This window comes from Mauremys reevesii, linkage group 25 (genome assembly GCF_016161935.1).
Source record: "Mauremys reevesii isolate NIE-2019 linkage group 25, ASM1616193v1, whole genome shotgun sequence".
Lineage (NCBI taxonomy): Eukaryota > Metazoa > Chordata > Testudines > Geoemydidae > Mauremys > Mauremys reevesii.
Window position 1 is genome coordinate 13,391,910 of NC_052647.1, and position 16,250 is coordinate 13,408,159.

The following is a 16,250-nucleotide window of genomic DNA, read 5'->3' on the forward strand; positions in this document are numbered from 1 at the left end:
TTCCTCTCAGAATACTGGCTGCAACGGAGATGTATTCTGTTCCTATGACAACCCAAACAATATTACCTTGACTTAAATGGATTCAGGCGATATTAAAACTGGCCTCTTTAGGAATTCCTAGTGTTGGAGGGGCTGAGAATTTTAATTTTGTGTAATGCGAGCTGACACCGTGTTTATGAGCTGCTTGCTGAATGTTTTCTTCAATTAGTACAAAGCAGAGCAGATTTGTTTTCAGGGCTTAGCTTGGGAGAGGGAGGGTGTGGGGCTCATAGTGCCTATGTGAGATTGAGTTATGTTACAGCAGCTGTGCATCCCTCAGCTGATCACAGCTGGGAAGCCCATCCTATGAAATCCAGGTGAGATGGCCAGCACCTGAAGGGGTCTTTAGACAAGACTCGCTAACTGCCTCGTTCTAATAGGGGTAGGGTAAAGGAGCTAGTCATCTTGCACCTATAGGGAATCTGGGGATGGGCAGGCCTCTTCTCCCAGCTCTGACATCTGTTTCCAGGTATCTTTGCTCCACCTAGTATCTCTCACAGCTTTCACATTTAAAACCAGTGCATGCACACAAACACATGCATTTGCACACTCAGGACATTCACCTGACCTTGTGCGTATCTCTACCATACCCTGTCCTGTGCAGGATCAAGCCCAAAGCAAGTTTTATGTCGGGAAGTTTCTCTTTCCCTGCCCCTCCCAACCAATACTGAACGGTTAGTCTGCAGAACTCATTGCCATGGCATATCATTGAGGTCAAAGGCGTGGTTGGAATAAGGATTAAAAAACAGCTTAGATATTTCTCTGGATAATGGAAATTTCCATAGCTGTCATGGTAAGTATTTAAGGATTTGTACAAGAACTAAACCCTCTTTCAGGGCAAGATCCCCACTTCGGACTAACGGGCGTCAGGAGGGAGAGTTATCCTGCAGAGTGGCTTTATTCCTAATAATTCCTGAATTCCTTATATTTCAACTGTTATGTCTGTAGCTCTAACCACATGCTGGACTCATCCCCTCACCTTCTAAAAGCCTGCCTGTCTGGATGCACAAGAATGGTAGGGTTGGGGTATGTTACAGGAGTGTGACTGGACCTGCTGCTCCTGGGAAGAACTAGCTGAGACTAAACATCATCCCTGGGACCAGTCTCTCTAAAGACCCAAGAATCTTCGTGTCATGGAGATTTGTTCCCATGCCTAGGAGGGAAATTCTGCAAACCAAGGAGACAGTGGCGAGCCTTTGCATTTAGTAGTTAGGGTAGTTTGGACTGAGATCTAATTCCAGACGAGAGGGCGGGAACGTTCAATAACGCATGCTCTGCCGTTTTACAGTTACCACAACCAATACTAGAGCGCTCTTCAGCAGACAAAGGCACAACAAGACCCAGTGGCTGGGCTCTGCCACTAGACAAACGCAAACTGGAAATAAGTAATTTGCTGGTAATTAGCCATTGGAACAGTGTCCAAGGGGATGTGGTGGAGTCTCTATCACTTGGAGTCTATAAATGGAGGCTGAGTGTCTTTCTACAAGAGGTGCTCTAACCTAACCACAGACCATTGCAGGACGCCCTGGGTGAAATTGTCTGGCCCGTGCTATGCAGGACGTCCAACAACATCAACAATAAGGTCCCTTCTGGGCTTAAATTCTAGGAACATAAACAACTTGTTACTTGGTAATAAGTCACATGCTTGTAACTGATCACAGATCACAGTGAACACGGAAGGGTTTACTTTGTCTTTTCACCTCCGCTGGTGTCAGAGAGGAACAGATTTGTATGCAGGCCACCTCTGGGACTGTGCATGGAGCACTCATCCCACCTGCTCCTTTGAGGCAGTGTGTGGGTGTGGGTTTGGTTTTTAGTACGTGACTTAGTGGCAGCTTTTTTCTTTATACTGAACTTCTATTTAGGATGACCAGACAGCAAGTGTGAAAAATCGGGACAGGGGGTGGGGGGTAATAGGAACCCATATTTAAAAAAGGCCCAAATATCGGGACTGTCCCTATAAAATCGGGACATCTGGTCACCCTACTTCTATTTCAAACTCAATTTTTTAAAGTAAAACATGAATTGCAAAAAGACGGGGGGGGGGGGAATGCAGAGAGAGATGGAGAGGAACAGACAGATAAAGGAGAGAGCAAGAAATCCCACGTGCCTCCAGTTGGAATGTCCCAGCCACTTCAGGCGAAGGCCATCGCGCAGCACAGCTCCATGGTGGTATTTGGAAGGGCTGAGCTCTCCCCTGTAATCCTCTCCATCCCGCTCCGCAGAGTTTGCCAGGAGGATTAACCCAGTCTTGTTCTCAATCCCAGTTTATGAGTTCCCTGCTGGTGGGGAAGATCCTGTGTGTTTAAACAACAGCCTAATTAATCCCCATTTTATTACTTTCTCTTGTCAAGTGGCTAAATAGAAGCTGTCAGCCGGCAGCCACCGTGCTCACATTTGTTTAGATCCCAAATTACTTCATCAGAACCATCTGCTCTGAATGCCGGGCACTCGGCGATTGTTTATTTCTCTCTCAGGATGCCGCAAGGGGCACAAACAGCCTCCTCCAGGGCTCCCCGTGCCGGATCCGTACAGTCCCCGGGGACTACGTTATTAAAATTAGTTTAGGGGTCTCGAAGGAAGCCCTACCTGCTGAGACCACACTAACAGACTGAGCTGGGCTGCATGGTCCCTGGGGGCTTCTCAGGCTGCATTCACTGACTCCACTGGCCTGAATGCAGCGAGATGTATCAGCCCTGAATAAGCCTCCAGCAAAGTTCATTCAAGAGCAGAAGAGGCACTTGGGACAGCCACGCCCAGGAGGGCAGCACGGGCGCTGACTCCACAGGGGCTGAAAGGCCGGGCAGGCCGTGTTCCTTGCAGAGCTGGCTGGGGAAGTCGGGCAGCATGGACCTAGCCCAGAGAAACCAGTACCCATCTAGGGGTTATTTATGATACCTGTAGGGCCGGATCCTTAGCGAAGGTCAGTGGCTCCTTTGACTGCACCAACGGCCTTTTATACCGGCGGATGACCTGGCCCCTGGTTTCCATATTCCACTTTGTGGTGCTTCCCTGCGCCCTTTCCCACGCCCCCACCCTCACCCCCACCCCTCCCCTCACCAGGTCATTGCGCTGGTGACCCACACTCACTTGCTCTCTGTCATCCTGTTCAGAACAGCCGGACTCGCTTGGGAGCGCCTGGCGGGCCCAGCCCGACCCTGCCTCAGTGGCCTTGAGCCTGTGTCAGCCCCCAGAGCACCCGGTGCTGCTGTTTTTCTGTCCTCCCCACCGCGTGGGAGAACTGGAGCCTTTCCCAGCTGCTGCGGAGCCCCTGACGGGTGGGACTCCTGACCCCTCGTACACCTGCTCTACCCGCTCCAGTTATCAGTGCAGGCATTTACACCATAGCATCGCAGCACCTGTCCGTATCTAGCGGAGAACAACCCTCACCCTGAGACGTTGCTCTGACTAGTGAAGCCCCAGTCATAACCGGGACCCCCTTAAACCACTGCAGTATCTAGATATTAGGCCTATCAACCCAATACTTCCCATAGTTCCAGTACCCCCCTGAGTCCTTCCTAGTCCCACTGCCCCCTTAGCCCTAACCCCTAGGCCCTGTCCGACTGCTTCGTTCCCTCTCTGGCCACACAGGCTTTTCCAGACCAAGTGCAGCAGCTGCCTGAAGGCGATCGCCCCGTCTGAATTCATCATGCGGGTGCTGGAGAACGTCTACCACGTCCACTGCTTCTTCTGTTGCGAGTGCGAGCGGCGTCTGCAGCGTGGGGACGAGTTTGTGCTCAAGGAGGGGCAGCTACTGTGCCGCAGCGACTATGAGAAGGAGAAGGAGATGCTGAGTGCCATCAGCCCCGCGCCCACTGAGTCTGGTGAGGCCCACAGGGGACCTACATCCTTGGGGCCAACGGGGAAGCAGGGGATGGGGCGAATGGACCCCCCTCATGGGGCTGGGAATGAGGGGCTCAGCCCTGAGGTTCATGGCACAGCTAACGTAGGGTGTTGCAGGGATACTGCCTGGTCCCCAGGGGACAGGGCTGTGAGATTGGGAGGTGTGGGATGCCCATGGAGGGGGCCAGTCTGTGTCCTCTGAAGCGTCTGTCCCCCAACCACTGTCTGAGCCAATGGCCCCTTGGTCTGATCCAGAGCGGCAGGGAGGGAGTGAACGGCGGGGACACTAGTGGTCTGATCTGAAGGGTCGGGGTGGATGGATACTGGGCTAGAAAGGCCCATTGGTCTGATCTGGGGTAGCCAATGGGGAGCAATACTGGGCTAGATGGGCCTCTCTGGTCCTAGGCACCGTATCTCAGGACAGGAGCCCTTGTGGGCCTGGCCCTTGCCGAGGACATAAGGGACCACAGCCCTGAAAGAGGAGGAAATTTCCTGGCTTTGCTGCTACAGCAGCTGAGCCAGAGAGGCCCAGGCCTGCCAGTGGCAGTAACAGCTAACGGTTCCCCTTCCAGTGAAAAGTGAGGATGAGGATGGCAGCCACTCCCACGGCAGAGGCAGCGAGGAAGGCAAGGACCACAAGCGCTCCAAGCGCCCACGCACCATCCTCACCACTCAGCAGCGACGGGCTTTCAAGGCCTCCTTTGAGGTTTCCTCCAAACCCTGCAGAAAGGTAGAGTGCAGGAGGGAGTTTCCTCACTGCCTGGGCCAGAGTCCCCGCCCGGCTTTTATGCCCGTAACCCCCCCTGTAGTCCTATGGCTTCAGAGCCCAGAGTCCTGCCTCCAGGCGCCCAGCTGGGCTGCAAAGCAAGCGCTTCCAGAACACACCACAGCGGAGCCTGACTCCGGAAGGGAGTGACCAGGTTCCCTTCTGACAGTGCGTCCGGCCCAGCAGCAGCGTGGCGCACATCCCGTGGCTATGTGCTGACTGGTTTTCTGTGTACTGCAGCTTTAAGTCTCAGCACAGCTTGGCAGCCAGCTTGGTTTCATTTCAGTGCAGATGGTTAGAGAGGAGATGCACACACTGGGCCAGATGTTCCACTGCCCTGCATCTTGTGCTGTCATTTACGCCAGTGCGAAGTAGGTGCCTTCTGATCTGGGAGCATTTCACACCCACTCTCCACTGGTGTGAATGATGGCACGAGGTGAATGAGGCCCACTCTGAGCCATTTCATAGACAAGTTGCCTACCTTGGGGGGTTCACAGTGTAAATTCAGAGTAATGACAGGAGAGAAGTGGTAAACAGGAGCTAGGGGACCCTGCCCTTTGGGGGCACGGTTTCCTGCAGGGAGTGAGAGATTCTGCCTTTTAGATACTTTTCTGTGCCAGTCATTTTCTAAACTCTTGAGAAGGGACAGTTTCTCGGAGGAACTTACAATCCTAGGACAGACAAAAACACGGAAGTTAGGAGTAGGCACTTTATGTACAAGTCAGCATGACTCATTGTAGGCAGCAGGGTAGATTTGCAGCCAGTGTGAGTTTCTAGGAAGGCTCTGGAAAGGGCAGCGGACCGTCGGGTGCACAAGCTTAGGGACACTGTTCTAAACATCAGCTGGGTTGATCATTTTCCAATATAACGAAGCTCTAACTCACCTTTTCTGATTCCTCTCCCCTCTGCGGGTAGGTGAGAGAGACCCTCGCAGCTGAGACAGGCCTGACGGTCCGGGTGGTGCAGGTCTGGTTCCAGAATCAAAGAGCCAAGGTGAGTGACTGCTTCTCTCGTCGGATCCAAGCTTGGGGGCCTGGATTCTCAATTGCACTGAGGCCCTTTGCACTGTTCTGGCAGTGTAATGGGGCAGAAACAGCTCTCTGAGAATCCCACCTACACAGGGGGCCTCCCCAACCTGTGTGGAGCTGGTGATAAGACCCTGCTCCCAGACTGCAGCACATAGGGGTGGATTGAGGCCATGGCTGGTATGCACTTTGCTCTGATATTCTGTGCTTCCCAGGGCCTATTTTGGCAACATGAAACCCCAATGAGGCGCTCTCTGCTTCAGGACGAGTGTCTGTGTAATGCATCCTATCCTCATTACTCGGCCCACTTATTTATACCTATGATTACCTGTAATTCCTGTATGAGCGATGTACCCTCACTGCTTGCTGACTGTACCTTGATTCATCCACCTTAAACCCCAACATTGGGGATACTGCAGACTATATGTGTTATGTGCTATCCAATGTCAAAATACTAACATCCCCCTATACTCTGTATGGTACCCCCGATGACTGTTAACTGAATTTTCAACGCTCTGTATCGTTTATTTTTAAACATTTTCTAATAAAATTTTAAATCTGCACTGCGTTAACTGCAGCACATTTCCTCAGCCAGACCCTTAATGCAAACTTAGGGCCTTGCTTTCTTCTCCTGGCAGATGAAGAAGATTGCTCGCAGGCAGCAGCAGCAGCAGCAACAGCAGGAGCAGGAGCAGCTGGGCAACCCGCGTTTAGGGACCGGCCGTGGGACAGGCCGCAGCAGCAGACAGAGTAATGATGACAGTGAAGGTGAGGCGTGGCACAGCCTTGGGATCAGCTCCCTACAACAGCACAGTGGGGAGGCAATCTGGGATGGAGGGGGCTCGGCAGAGCTGTGCTGAAAGAGCAGGGGCACTGCAAGGCAGGACTGAGATGTGCTGGCACAGCTGAGGGGAGAGGAAGTAAAGGGAAAAGTCTAGATGAGCTCCTGGCAGACTGTTGGGGGGAAAACTGGTGTAATGCATAAAGCACAGGACTGGGACTTGGAATTCCAAAGTTTCAGTCCCTTTGAGACCTGGGGCAAGTCACTTCCCCTCTCTCGGCCTCATAAGCTGTACAATTATGATAAACCTACTTCATAGGGTGTCACAAGGATTTATAAATCTCTTTTAGTCCTCGGATGTAAGGAAGGAGCTGTAGGAGAGTGAAACTTATCTTTACTAAGTGTGACTTTTGAATGCTTCAGTACATCTGATGTCAGTTGTTTCTGACTATGCAACAGGAGCTCAGTTCTTGTACCAACTGGTGAATTGGGATTCTCTTCAGTTTAGCTTTTACATGACAAAACCAATTTTTAATTCATGCCCATTTGACCTTTTACTCTAGGATTAAGGGTCCCATGTTCCCATACTAACAGCCCCTTCTCTTCACAGCACCTTAATGACAGTGAAAAGAATCCAACAGAGATAGACTCAATCACTTGACAATATGGACCTGTCATAAAAATCTTGTCACAAGCAGTTTAGCCACACTCTGACGTCAGGACAAGATTTCCAGAAGTGACCTGTGATTTTGGATGCTCAACTTGAGATACCTAAAAAGGACTCAATTTCCAGAGGGCAGGAACTCAGCCCTTTCTGGGTGTCTTTCACGTGTCTCAAGTTGGGCACCCAGAATTCACTAGTCACTTCTGAAAATCTTTGGCTTTGGTTCCACAGGTGTAAATCCAGAATAAATCCATGGATTTCAGTGGAGTCACTTTCAATTTACGCCAAAGTAACTAAACACAGAATCTGGCCCAAAGTAACAGTCTTTTATTGCATGTTTGTGCAGAGCCCCATGTAATCTGCAGGGCCCATTACAATGGAGCCTGATCCTGATGGAGGCCTGTGTGCACTACTGCAGTATAATACAGCATAACGTATTGTCAGGATGGATTTTACTCTGTTCATACTCTGTACCCACTGCTTCCACCTGTCCCACTGATTCCATATTAGATGGAGCAAGTGTTCACGGACTAGATGGGCTCATGGTCCCATATCCCAGGATTCCCCAGCAGCAGCTGCTGCCGTTGGATCAGAACAGCTACAGCACAGACTTGTACAGACAAGGACTCACGCCGCCCCAGCTGCCGGGAGACCATCTGCATCCCTACGGTAAGCGGGTGGCGAGGAGGCTGGTGTGACTCAGCGCCAGAGCTGAGCTCAGACCGCAGTCTGGAGTGGTCGGACCCAGTCCTACTGTTATTACTGTCTGACACATGCCCACCATAGCCAGCGCAGAAAGACACACCAGGCAGGACGTGGCAGCTGTACAGATGGCGGAGTATTTAAGGGGTAATTTGTGTCTCATGCCTCTTTGGTTCAAAGCTACCCTGAGAAGGTGCCCATGAAGGAGGAAACCACCCCCCACAACTTCATTCTTCACCTACCAGATGTTGGGGAGCTCAGGGCTTCTGCCCTGCGGCGGGGTGGTGGGGCTAGGGCCTTCTGCCAGAGATGGCTGGTGCCTGCTGGGGGAGAGAGGGGGGCACAATTTAAAGGTTCGTAAATCCTGGAAAAAATCAGAGGGGGGAGGAAGGAGTGATCCCATATGTCCCGCTCGTGCGTCACCTCTGACTTCTGCCCAGCGGAGAGGGGGCATCTCAGGGCTTCAGCCCCACAGGAGGCATCTGTTGGGCCTTCAGCCCTGCAGGGACATGTGCCAGGGCTCAGGGCTTCAGCAGCAGTGGGGCTTGAAACCGCAAGCCCAGTCAGGAGCCTCCCACAGGCTCAAACCGCACGACCCCTCCATCCCCGCAGAGGTGAAGCCTTGAGCCCAGTCCGGCACCTCCTGCAGGGTTGAAGCCCTGACCCCTGGCAGACATGCCCCGTAGGATTGCCAGGTGTCAGGTTTAATGGGACCCTGGTGGCTCCGGTCAGCACCACTGACTGGGCTGTTAAAAATCCAGTTGGTGGGGCTGGCAGGCTCCATACCTGGGTCCACACAGCTCCCGGAAGCAGCCAGTATGTCCCTCTGGCTCCAGCCAGGGAGGCTCCGCTCACTGCCCCTGCCCCATGCACCGGCTCCACAGCTCCAATTGGCCGGGAACCACCTCCAATAGGAGCTGTGGGGGGCGGCGCCTGCTCATGGAGGCAGCACAGAGCCGCCTGGCCACCCCTATGCCTAGGAGCCGAGGGACATGCTGGCTGCATCCCGGGAGCCACCTGAGCTAAGCACTGCCCGCACCCCACACCCTCTCCCGCATCCCAACCCCCAGCCCTGAGCCCCCTGCCACACCCAAACTCCCTCCCAGATCCCACACCCCCTCCCACACCCCAACCCTCTGCCCCAGCCCTGAGCCCCCTACGACTCCCAAACTCCCTCCTGGAGTCTGCACCCCACACCCCCTTCTGCACCCCAACCCTCTGCCCCAGCCCTGAGCCCCCTGCCACACCCAAACTCCCTCCCAGATCCCACACCCTCCCACACCCCAACCCTCTGCCCCAGCCCTGAGCCCCTACCACTCCCAAACTCCCTCCTGGAGTCTGCACCCCACACCCCCTTCTGCACCCCAGCCCTGAGCCCCCTGCCACACCCAAACTCCCTCCCAGATCCCACACCCCCTCCCACACCCCAACCCTCTGCCCCAGCCCTGAGCCGCCTACGACTCCAAAACTCCCGCCAGGAGTCTGCCCCCCCCACCCCCGTCTGCACCCCCCCCCGGAGCCCCCTGCCACACCCCCTCCCACACCCCAACCCTCTGCCCCAGCCCTGAGCCCCCTACCACTCCCAAACTCCCTCCTGGAGTCTGTACCCCACACCCCCTTCTGCACCCCAGCCCTGAGCCCCTGCCATACCCCTCCCACACCCGAACCCCCTGCCCCAGCCCTGAGCCCCCTACCACACCCAAACTCCCTCCTGGAGTCTACACCCCACACCCCCTTCTGCACCCCAGCCCTGAGCCCCCACCACACCCAAACTCCCTCCCAGAGCCCACACCCCTGCTGCACCTTGCCCCAGCCCTGAGCCCCCTGCCACACCCAAAGTCCCTCCCAGAGCCCGCACCCCCTCCCACACCCCAACCCCCTGCCCCAGCCCTGAGCCCCCACCCACACCCAAACTCCCTCCTGGAGTCTGCACCCCACACCCCCTTCAGTACCCCAGCCCTGAGCCCCCTGCCACACCCAAACTCCCTCCCAGAGCCCGCACCCCCTCCCGCACCCCAACCCCCTGCCCCAGGCCTCAGACCCCTTCCCACACCCAAACTCCCTCCCAGAGTCCACCCTCCCACACACAACCCAGAGCCCCCCCCCTCACCCTGAACCCCTCATTTCTGGCCCCACCCTGGAGCCCACAACCCCAGCCAGGACCCTCACTCCCTCCTGCACCCCAGCCCCCTGCCCCAGCCCGGTAAAAATGAGCGAGTGAGTGAGGGTGGGGGGAGAGCGAGCGACAGAGGGAGGGGGGGTGGAGTGAGCGGGGGGGGCGAGGCCGCAGAGAAGGGACAGGTCACGGTGGGGGCGAGGCCTCAGAGAAGGGGCGGGGCTTCGGAGGAGGGGGCGGGGCAGGAGTGGGGTACAGGTGTTCGGTTTTGTGCGATTGGAAAGTTGGCCACCCCAGTGCCCCGGCCCTTGAACTTCTGAAAACTGTCAGATGTGGCTCGGAGGGTCAGTAATTTTGGCCACCCCGGGACATAGGGTGAAATTTCAGGGCCAGCACAAGTCCTAGCTCGCTGCCCCCCAACACCTCCCTGTGGGCAGGGCACAGCACAAGGCTTAGACACCATTCAAGTGCCACTTACGTCCTAATCTGAAGATTTAAAGAGTGCGTCGGTCTGGTGCCAGGCCCTGCCCAGGGGTGAGGGGCGGGGGGGTGCGGCTAGGACTTGTGCTGGGCCCTGCCCAGGGGTGAGGGGCGGAGGGGGGGCGGCTAGGACTTGTGCTGGGCCCTGCCGAGGGGTGAGTGGGTGGGGGGGGCGGCTAGGACTCGTGCTGGGCCCAGCCTAGGCGGGAGGGGCGGGGGGGGGGCAGCTAGGCCTTGTGCTGGGCCCTGCCTAGGGTGAGGGGCTGGGGGGGCAGCTTGGACTCGTGCTGGGCCCTGCCCAGGGGTGAGGGGCGGGGGAGGGCAGCTAGGACCTGTGCTGGGCCCTGCCCAGGGGTGAGGGGCGGAGGGGGCGGCTAGACTTGTGCTGGGCCCTGCCCAGGGGGGAGGGGGGGAGTGGGGGCGGCTAGGACTTGTGGTGGGCCCTGCCTAGGAGTGTGGGGGGCAGCTAGGACCTGTGGTGGGCCTGGCCAGGGGTGAGGGGCTAGGGGCTGGGGCGGCTAGACTTGTGCTGGGCCCTGCCTAGGAGTGAGGGGCTGGGGGCAGCTAGGCCTTGTGCTGGGCCCTGCCTAGGGGTGAGGGGTGGAGTGGGGGCGGCTAGACTTGGGCTGGGCCCTGCCTAGGGGTGAGGGGCGGAGGGGGGGCGGCTAGACTTGAGCTGGGCCCTGCCTAGGAGTGAGGGGGGCAGCTAGGACCTGTGCTGGGCCTGCCCAGGGGTGAGGGGCTAGGGGCTGGGCGGCTAGACTTGTGCTGGGCCCTGCCTAGGAGTGAGGGGCTGGGGGGGGGCAGCTAGGACTCGTGCTGGGCCTGCCCAGGGGTGAGGGGGCGGCTAGGACCTGTGCTGGGCCCTGCCTAGGGGTGAGGGGCTGGGGTAGTGGGGGCTCAGGCGAGGCCTTGCCCAGAGGTGGGGAGTCACAGGGGGCCTAGACTTCATGTTGGACTCTGCCCAGGGGTAAATTTCACCCAATGTGAAGAATTTCCCTGTTTCTATCGTCCCATTTTTTCAGTGCTGAGTCAGGCAGAAGTGATACAGAAGCCCCTGGTGGGACGTGCTCATGTCTTTCTCCAGTGGTGCAAGTAGATTTTAACTTTTACCAGTACGGTACCGACCTCCCCCCCCCAGCCTCCCTTCACAAAAAATGTTCCGTAACTAGAGCCCTGCGTGGATACAAATTTATACCTGCGGATGCAGGTATTCGTGGATAGAAATTGGTATCCGCTGAACCCGGGAACTGCAGAGGCGAAAGGAACAGAACGTGGGGCTGCCGCTCCCAGGAGCCAGCGCCCCACGCTGGCAGCTCCTCCAGCCCAGCTGTACCACCCCCAGTCCCACTCTCAGCCCTTCCACGCACCCACGTCTCCTGTCTGGGGTCTGTACAGCCCTGCCGGAGGACAGGACTGGGGCCAGTACAGCTGCACTGGAGGAGCTGCCGTCACGGGCCACTGGCTCCTGGCAGCGGCGGCCCCACGTTCTGCTCCTTTCGCCACTGCGGTTCCCAGGAGAGCCCTGTGGTTCAGCGGATACCAATTTCTATCCACAGATAGCCACATCTGCGGATAGATATTGTATCCGCACAGGGCTCTACAATTCATTCTTGAAAATGTGTCTTTCTGGTACGGTGTACCGGCAATAACTGTCTTAAGGGTACAGCGTACCTGACCGTACCAGCTTACTTGCACCATTGTCTTTCTCTCACTTTCCTTTTCTTCCTCCCCTAGACTCTGAAGGCGTTTTCCATGACATGGACAGCGACAGCATCAGCCACTTGGGAGACTGCCTGCTGTCAACAGCCGAAGCCAACCTCCTCCAAGCCCGAGTGGGTAACCCCATTGACCGACTCTACTCTATGCAGAGCTCCTACTTCACCTCCTGACCGTGGAAAGGGTCCTGGCCCTTTTGTGAGTGTCTTGGACAGACGTTCTGAATTCAGAATGAGGAGTGGGGAGGAGAAACAACCCTTCAGAGAAACTCTTTGAACCCTGCACAATGGAAGAGGCAGCTGGGTTTGCCAAGCACATAAGCACTAATTCATGAGGACCTTCCACAGCCCAGAGGACTCAACTGCGTTGCCTTTCCCCCCCTTTTCTCTAGCCACAAGTAGATGGGTAACATGATGTTGTTTAGCTGTAACTGTAGCAGTTTGTCCAGTGTTTACGCTTGAGAGCATTAGATTCCTCAAACGAGACTGGCCAAGTTACCCAGAGTCAGGCTTGGAAGCAGCATCTCCTCTGTCGGCTGCATTTATTTAAACCTTGGTGCAGCTGCGAGGGATTTCACCAGCCTGCCCCCTCCTGAGCCTGCGTCATGGGACAACATTAATTTTCCTTGGGGAAGGCCAATGACTGATACCACTTTGATACCACTGCCATTTTGGAGGCTGCCTTCAAGGGGGGTGATTTAGGTTTTTTAATGGCTGACACCATGGAGAAATGTAAGACAGGTTGGGCCCTGAGGGAAACGGCTTTGCTTGGGGACAGTATTCACTTTCAGGAACAAAAGATTATTTGGTCTCTGTTATGATGCGAGGAAGCCAAGGGACATGTCCCTGAAGAGTAACACATCTAGAGAGGCGTATCAGCCTCTCCTGACTGCCTCTGCGCCCCTCACTTTAAAAGGAGGCTCACTCCATCCATTCAAAGTAGAATGAAGACCTCATTCTCACAGCTGTAACACTGCAGATGCTGTCTGCACTGGCTGCTGTTTGTTTCTTTTAAAACTAGTGGTGTGAACAGATCTTATTTAAAAATGTTCTTACCAGAAACCCCTCCCTACATGTTTCCATCTCGAGTGGGATTTCTCCCCCTAACTATTTACCCAGTTCACTGGGACCGTCGCAGCATTTTGCTTCCCTCAAATACATGAGAAGAGGAAAGGGTTGAATTGTGTTATCTTGGAATGTGCCCTGTGCCAAGTCACTTCCACTCCAACAGACTGAGTTTGTTCTTGGCTTTGAAGGCAACAGATAGGATGCCCAGCATCCGCTGAGAGACCGCACTGTTTCTTTGGATGGGGAGGAGCAACACTTCTTCTCCAAGCATGAAGCTCTTACAAGCTCTCAGTGTGGGGCAGTTTAGGATTAGAGATTAGCAGACAGGTTTGGGGTTATGGCACAGAAGGTTTATAAAAGATGCAACAGACAGCAGCAGGAGAGAGTGAGTGGAAGTTTAAATCAGATATTTAAGAAGAAAATTCTTTACTCACTCACCCAGTATTTTATGTTTCAGATACTGTATGGACAGTTGGCACCCCCAGAAATGGCAAATGGTTCCCTGTGAGCCCCCTTTTGCGCAGGCTGGTGGAAGGAGTAAGAGCCTCCAGAATTTGCCTTCCCTCAGTTATTCAAACACTCACTGAGGAGAGGACATCTCCAATGGAAAATAATAACTTGGCATGAGCAGGATGTTTAAACCCTGATCCCTAGAGTTGCAAATCCAGCAATTAGGTTTGTGTTGCAGCTATCAGAGAACCTGGCTCACTGATGTTTCTGTACAGCATGTTAATTTTGGTTCTAAGCTCCACCACCTCATCAATCTGGTTTCAAAGTTATGCAAACCCTTCTCAAATGGAGAGGAAGAAAAGGCTAATAGTGATCATTGCTGTATTTCTGTGGGAGCCATTTGTGAACATTAATAATCATGAGCTTTAGGAGCACAGGAGACCCATTCCCAATATGTGTTGCCGTCTGTCAGGAGTTCCCCATCTAGTCAAGGGAGCTCAGATTGTGGTGCATCTTCCCCCATTAATACAGTTGTGTAAATGTGCCATTCACCCACGGCAGTCCCTTGCCTCTTTGTTTACAAAACGATACTTTTTATCTGGATTCTCCTACGGTCGTCAGTATTGGATGATTTTTGCCTTCCAGGCAGTTGTGTAAATAGTTTACAGATATTTTGATGTTTCGTTTAAGGGAAGTGTCCTCTCCCGGGGAACTGGCAATTTGTGAGTTACCTCCATCCCCACAGGCAAGTTCTGTGGAAGCAGGTTTTCCCTGCTCCTTCCAGCCTGAGTTGCTGCACTCGGTCCGTTCCCACCTCTGTTGGTGTCTGTCCGCCCATAAGAAATTAGACTGAAAACTCCCAGCGCTGTTTTTCTTTCTCTTTCTTTCTTTCGGTGGCTTTTGCACTAGAAATGGTCTCAGTTTAGATTAAATTTTAAGAAAATGTTTCAGTGAACCATGTGCAAATTGATACGTTTCCTCCAAGCGCCGGAGGCAGCTTCACCCCTGAAATCCTACCCTTGCTCCCGTTGTGATCCAGTGCTGTAATGTGCCAGTGTTTTTGCATGTACATTTGGAAATAAAAACAAACTTAAAGCTGAAGTCTAAAGTTTGCCTAAGCACAGAAAAATTGTCTGTACCTTCACTCCGCTTAGATTAGATCTAAGTAGGCCTGTCCATCTAGCTACTTGCTGTGCAATCCCATGGGGATTTGGCCTGTGGTCTTTAGGGGAACATTTAATCAGAACCTCATCTTTCCCTGGGGTCAGACATCCTGGAGCAAGAAGTGAGGCACTAGTGCTAACAGCTGTTCTTACTTTGATAAACAACCAGCAAATACAACACCTAGAGTCAATTACAATTAGCTGCAAGAGAAACTGAATTCCCCATATGAACAAATAAGACACTGGTAAATGAGGTGAAGAACCATCCTAGGTGCTGGTGCAAGGGAGTGACAGTGACCTGAGCTTCAGAACCAATGTTCAGATTCACTTGCAAGAACTGAAGAAGGAGATCACGGCCAGACTGACCCACCCCAGATAGGAGAACTAGCAGGACTTCACCCTGGCCTAGTCTGAACTTGTGCTGAATCAAGAAGTGGCTAGTCAGCCCATAGGCACCAAACCAACAGCTGAAGTCTTTATAGTCTGAAAAACTAGCACATTTGCCAAGCAAAGTCCTGGTGCTTCTCTGATCTCAGCACCATTCTGAGGGACAGAGGTGCTTTTAGTATCATCAGCATTGCCAGGTAGTTTCTGCAGCTCCCAAGGGCTGCAGTTCGTCCCAGTGTGTTTTGCAGCAGCAACTCTCAGCTCTTGCCACCAAGAAATGACAAGGGGCTTGGAGCAGAGACAAAGGGCCAGTTGACATCAGTGCCAGTGGGAAGCAGCTGTTGCAATTACTCCTCCTGCCCCTTCACATTTACATGTGAGAAGATCCCAGGATATCCCGAGTGTGAGCTCTCGCCCCCTCTGCTGACCAATGTCATTGATCACTTTGTGCCCTCCGAGCTGGCCCTGAATCACCCGGATTGGTAAACGGTGGCTTTTCCTGGTGCATGACTCCCACCTAATGGACAATTGAGTGCTAGCTGAGTTTCAGTTCTGTCCCTCCAGACTGCATGTTTCTGAGTTGTCCAAAAGTTTCTGACTGGATCACAACTGCTGGGTTCTCTTATTGATATGCCCCAGGCCTCTGCTTTCTTGGTTTGTTTGCTGTCATCTTCCTAGGCTGTTCCTTCCTGTCCGTCTGCTCTGGTATTTGTGACACAGGCGGCTAGTGTGGCTCCACATGTGTGGCATTGCTGAGTACCAGTAAGTTGACGTTGGTTCGTTTTGTGGCATGCAGTGTCACTGATAGGTGCCCAATGCCATGCTGCTTCTCTATGAAGCAGTAACACTTTGCTCCTCAAAGCCTTTCACAGACATTAAAGAATTAAGGCTCAGAACAATCATGGGAAAGTAGGGAAGTGTTACCCCATCGTACATGTGGGGAGACAGGGCCACAGAGAGGCTAAGAGGCATTCCTCAGGCCACAGCACAGTCCACTGCAGAGCTAGGACGAGAAATCAGAGAATCCTAACACCATGTGCAGTAACCA

General features: G+C 53.9%; 1 protein-coding gene across 4 annotated transcripts in view; it reads left to right on the top strand.

Moving 5' to 3' along the window:
- LOC120390898 (LIM homeobox transcription factor 1-alpha-like) overlaps positions 1–15,754 on the top strand; it is a 61,893-nt gene extending 46,139 nt beyond the window's left edge. For all 4 annotated transcript variants that reach the window (XM_039513868.1, XM_039513870.1, XM_039513872.1 and 1 more), the window contains 6 exons: positions 3,631–3,863; positions 4,455–4,612; positions 5,564–5,641; positions 6,312–6,441; positions 7,629–7,787; positions 12,154–15,754. In XM_039513868.1, coding sequence (XP_039369802.1) covers positions 3,631–3,863; positions 4,455–4,612; positions 5,564–5,641; positions 6,312–6,441; positions 7,629–7,787; positions 12,154–12,308 — 913 coding nt within the window. In that variant the 3' untranslated portion in view covers positions 12,309–15,754. The remainder of the gene's footprint in view (positions 1–3,630; positions 3,864–4,454; positions 4,613–5,563; positions 5,642–6,311; positions 6,442–7,628; positions 7,788–12,153) is intronic.
- Positions 15,755–16,250: the final 496 nt, after the last annotated feature.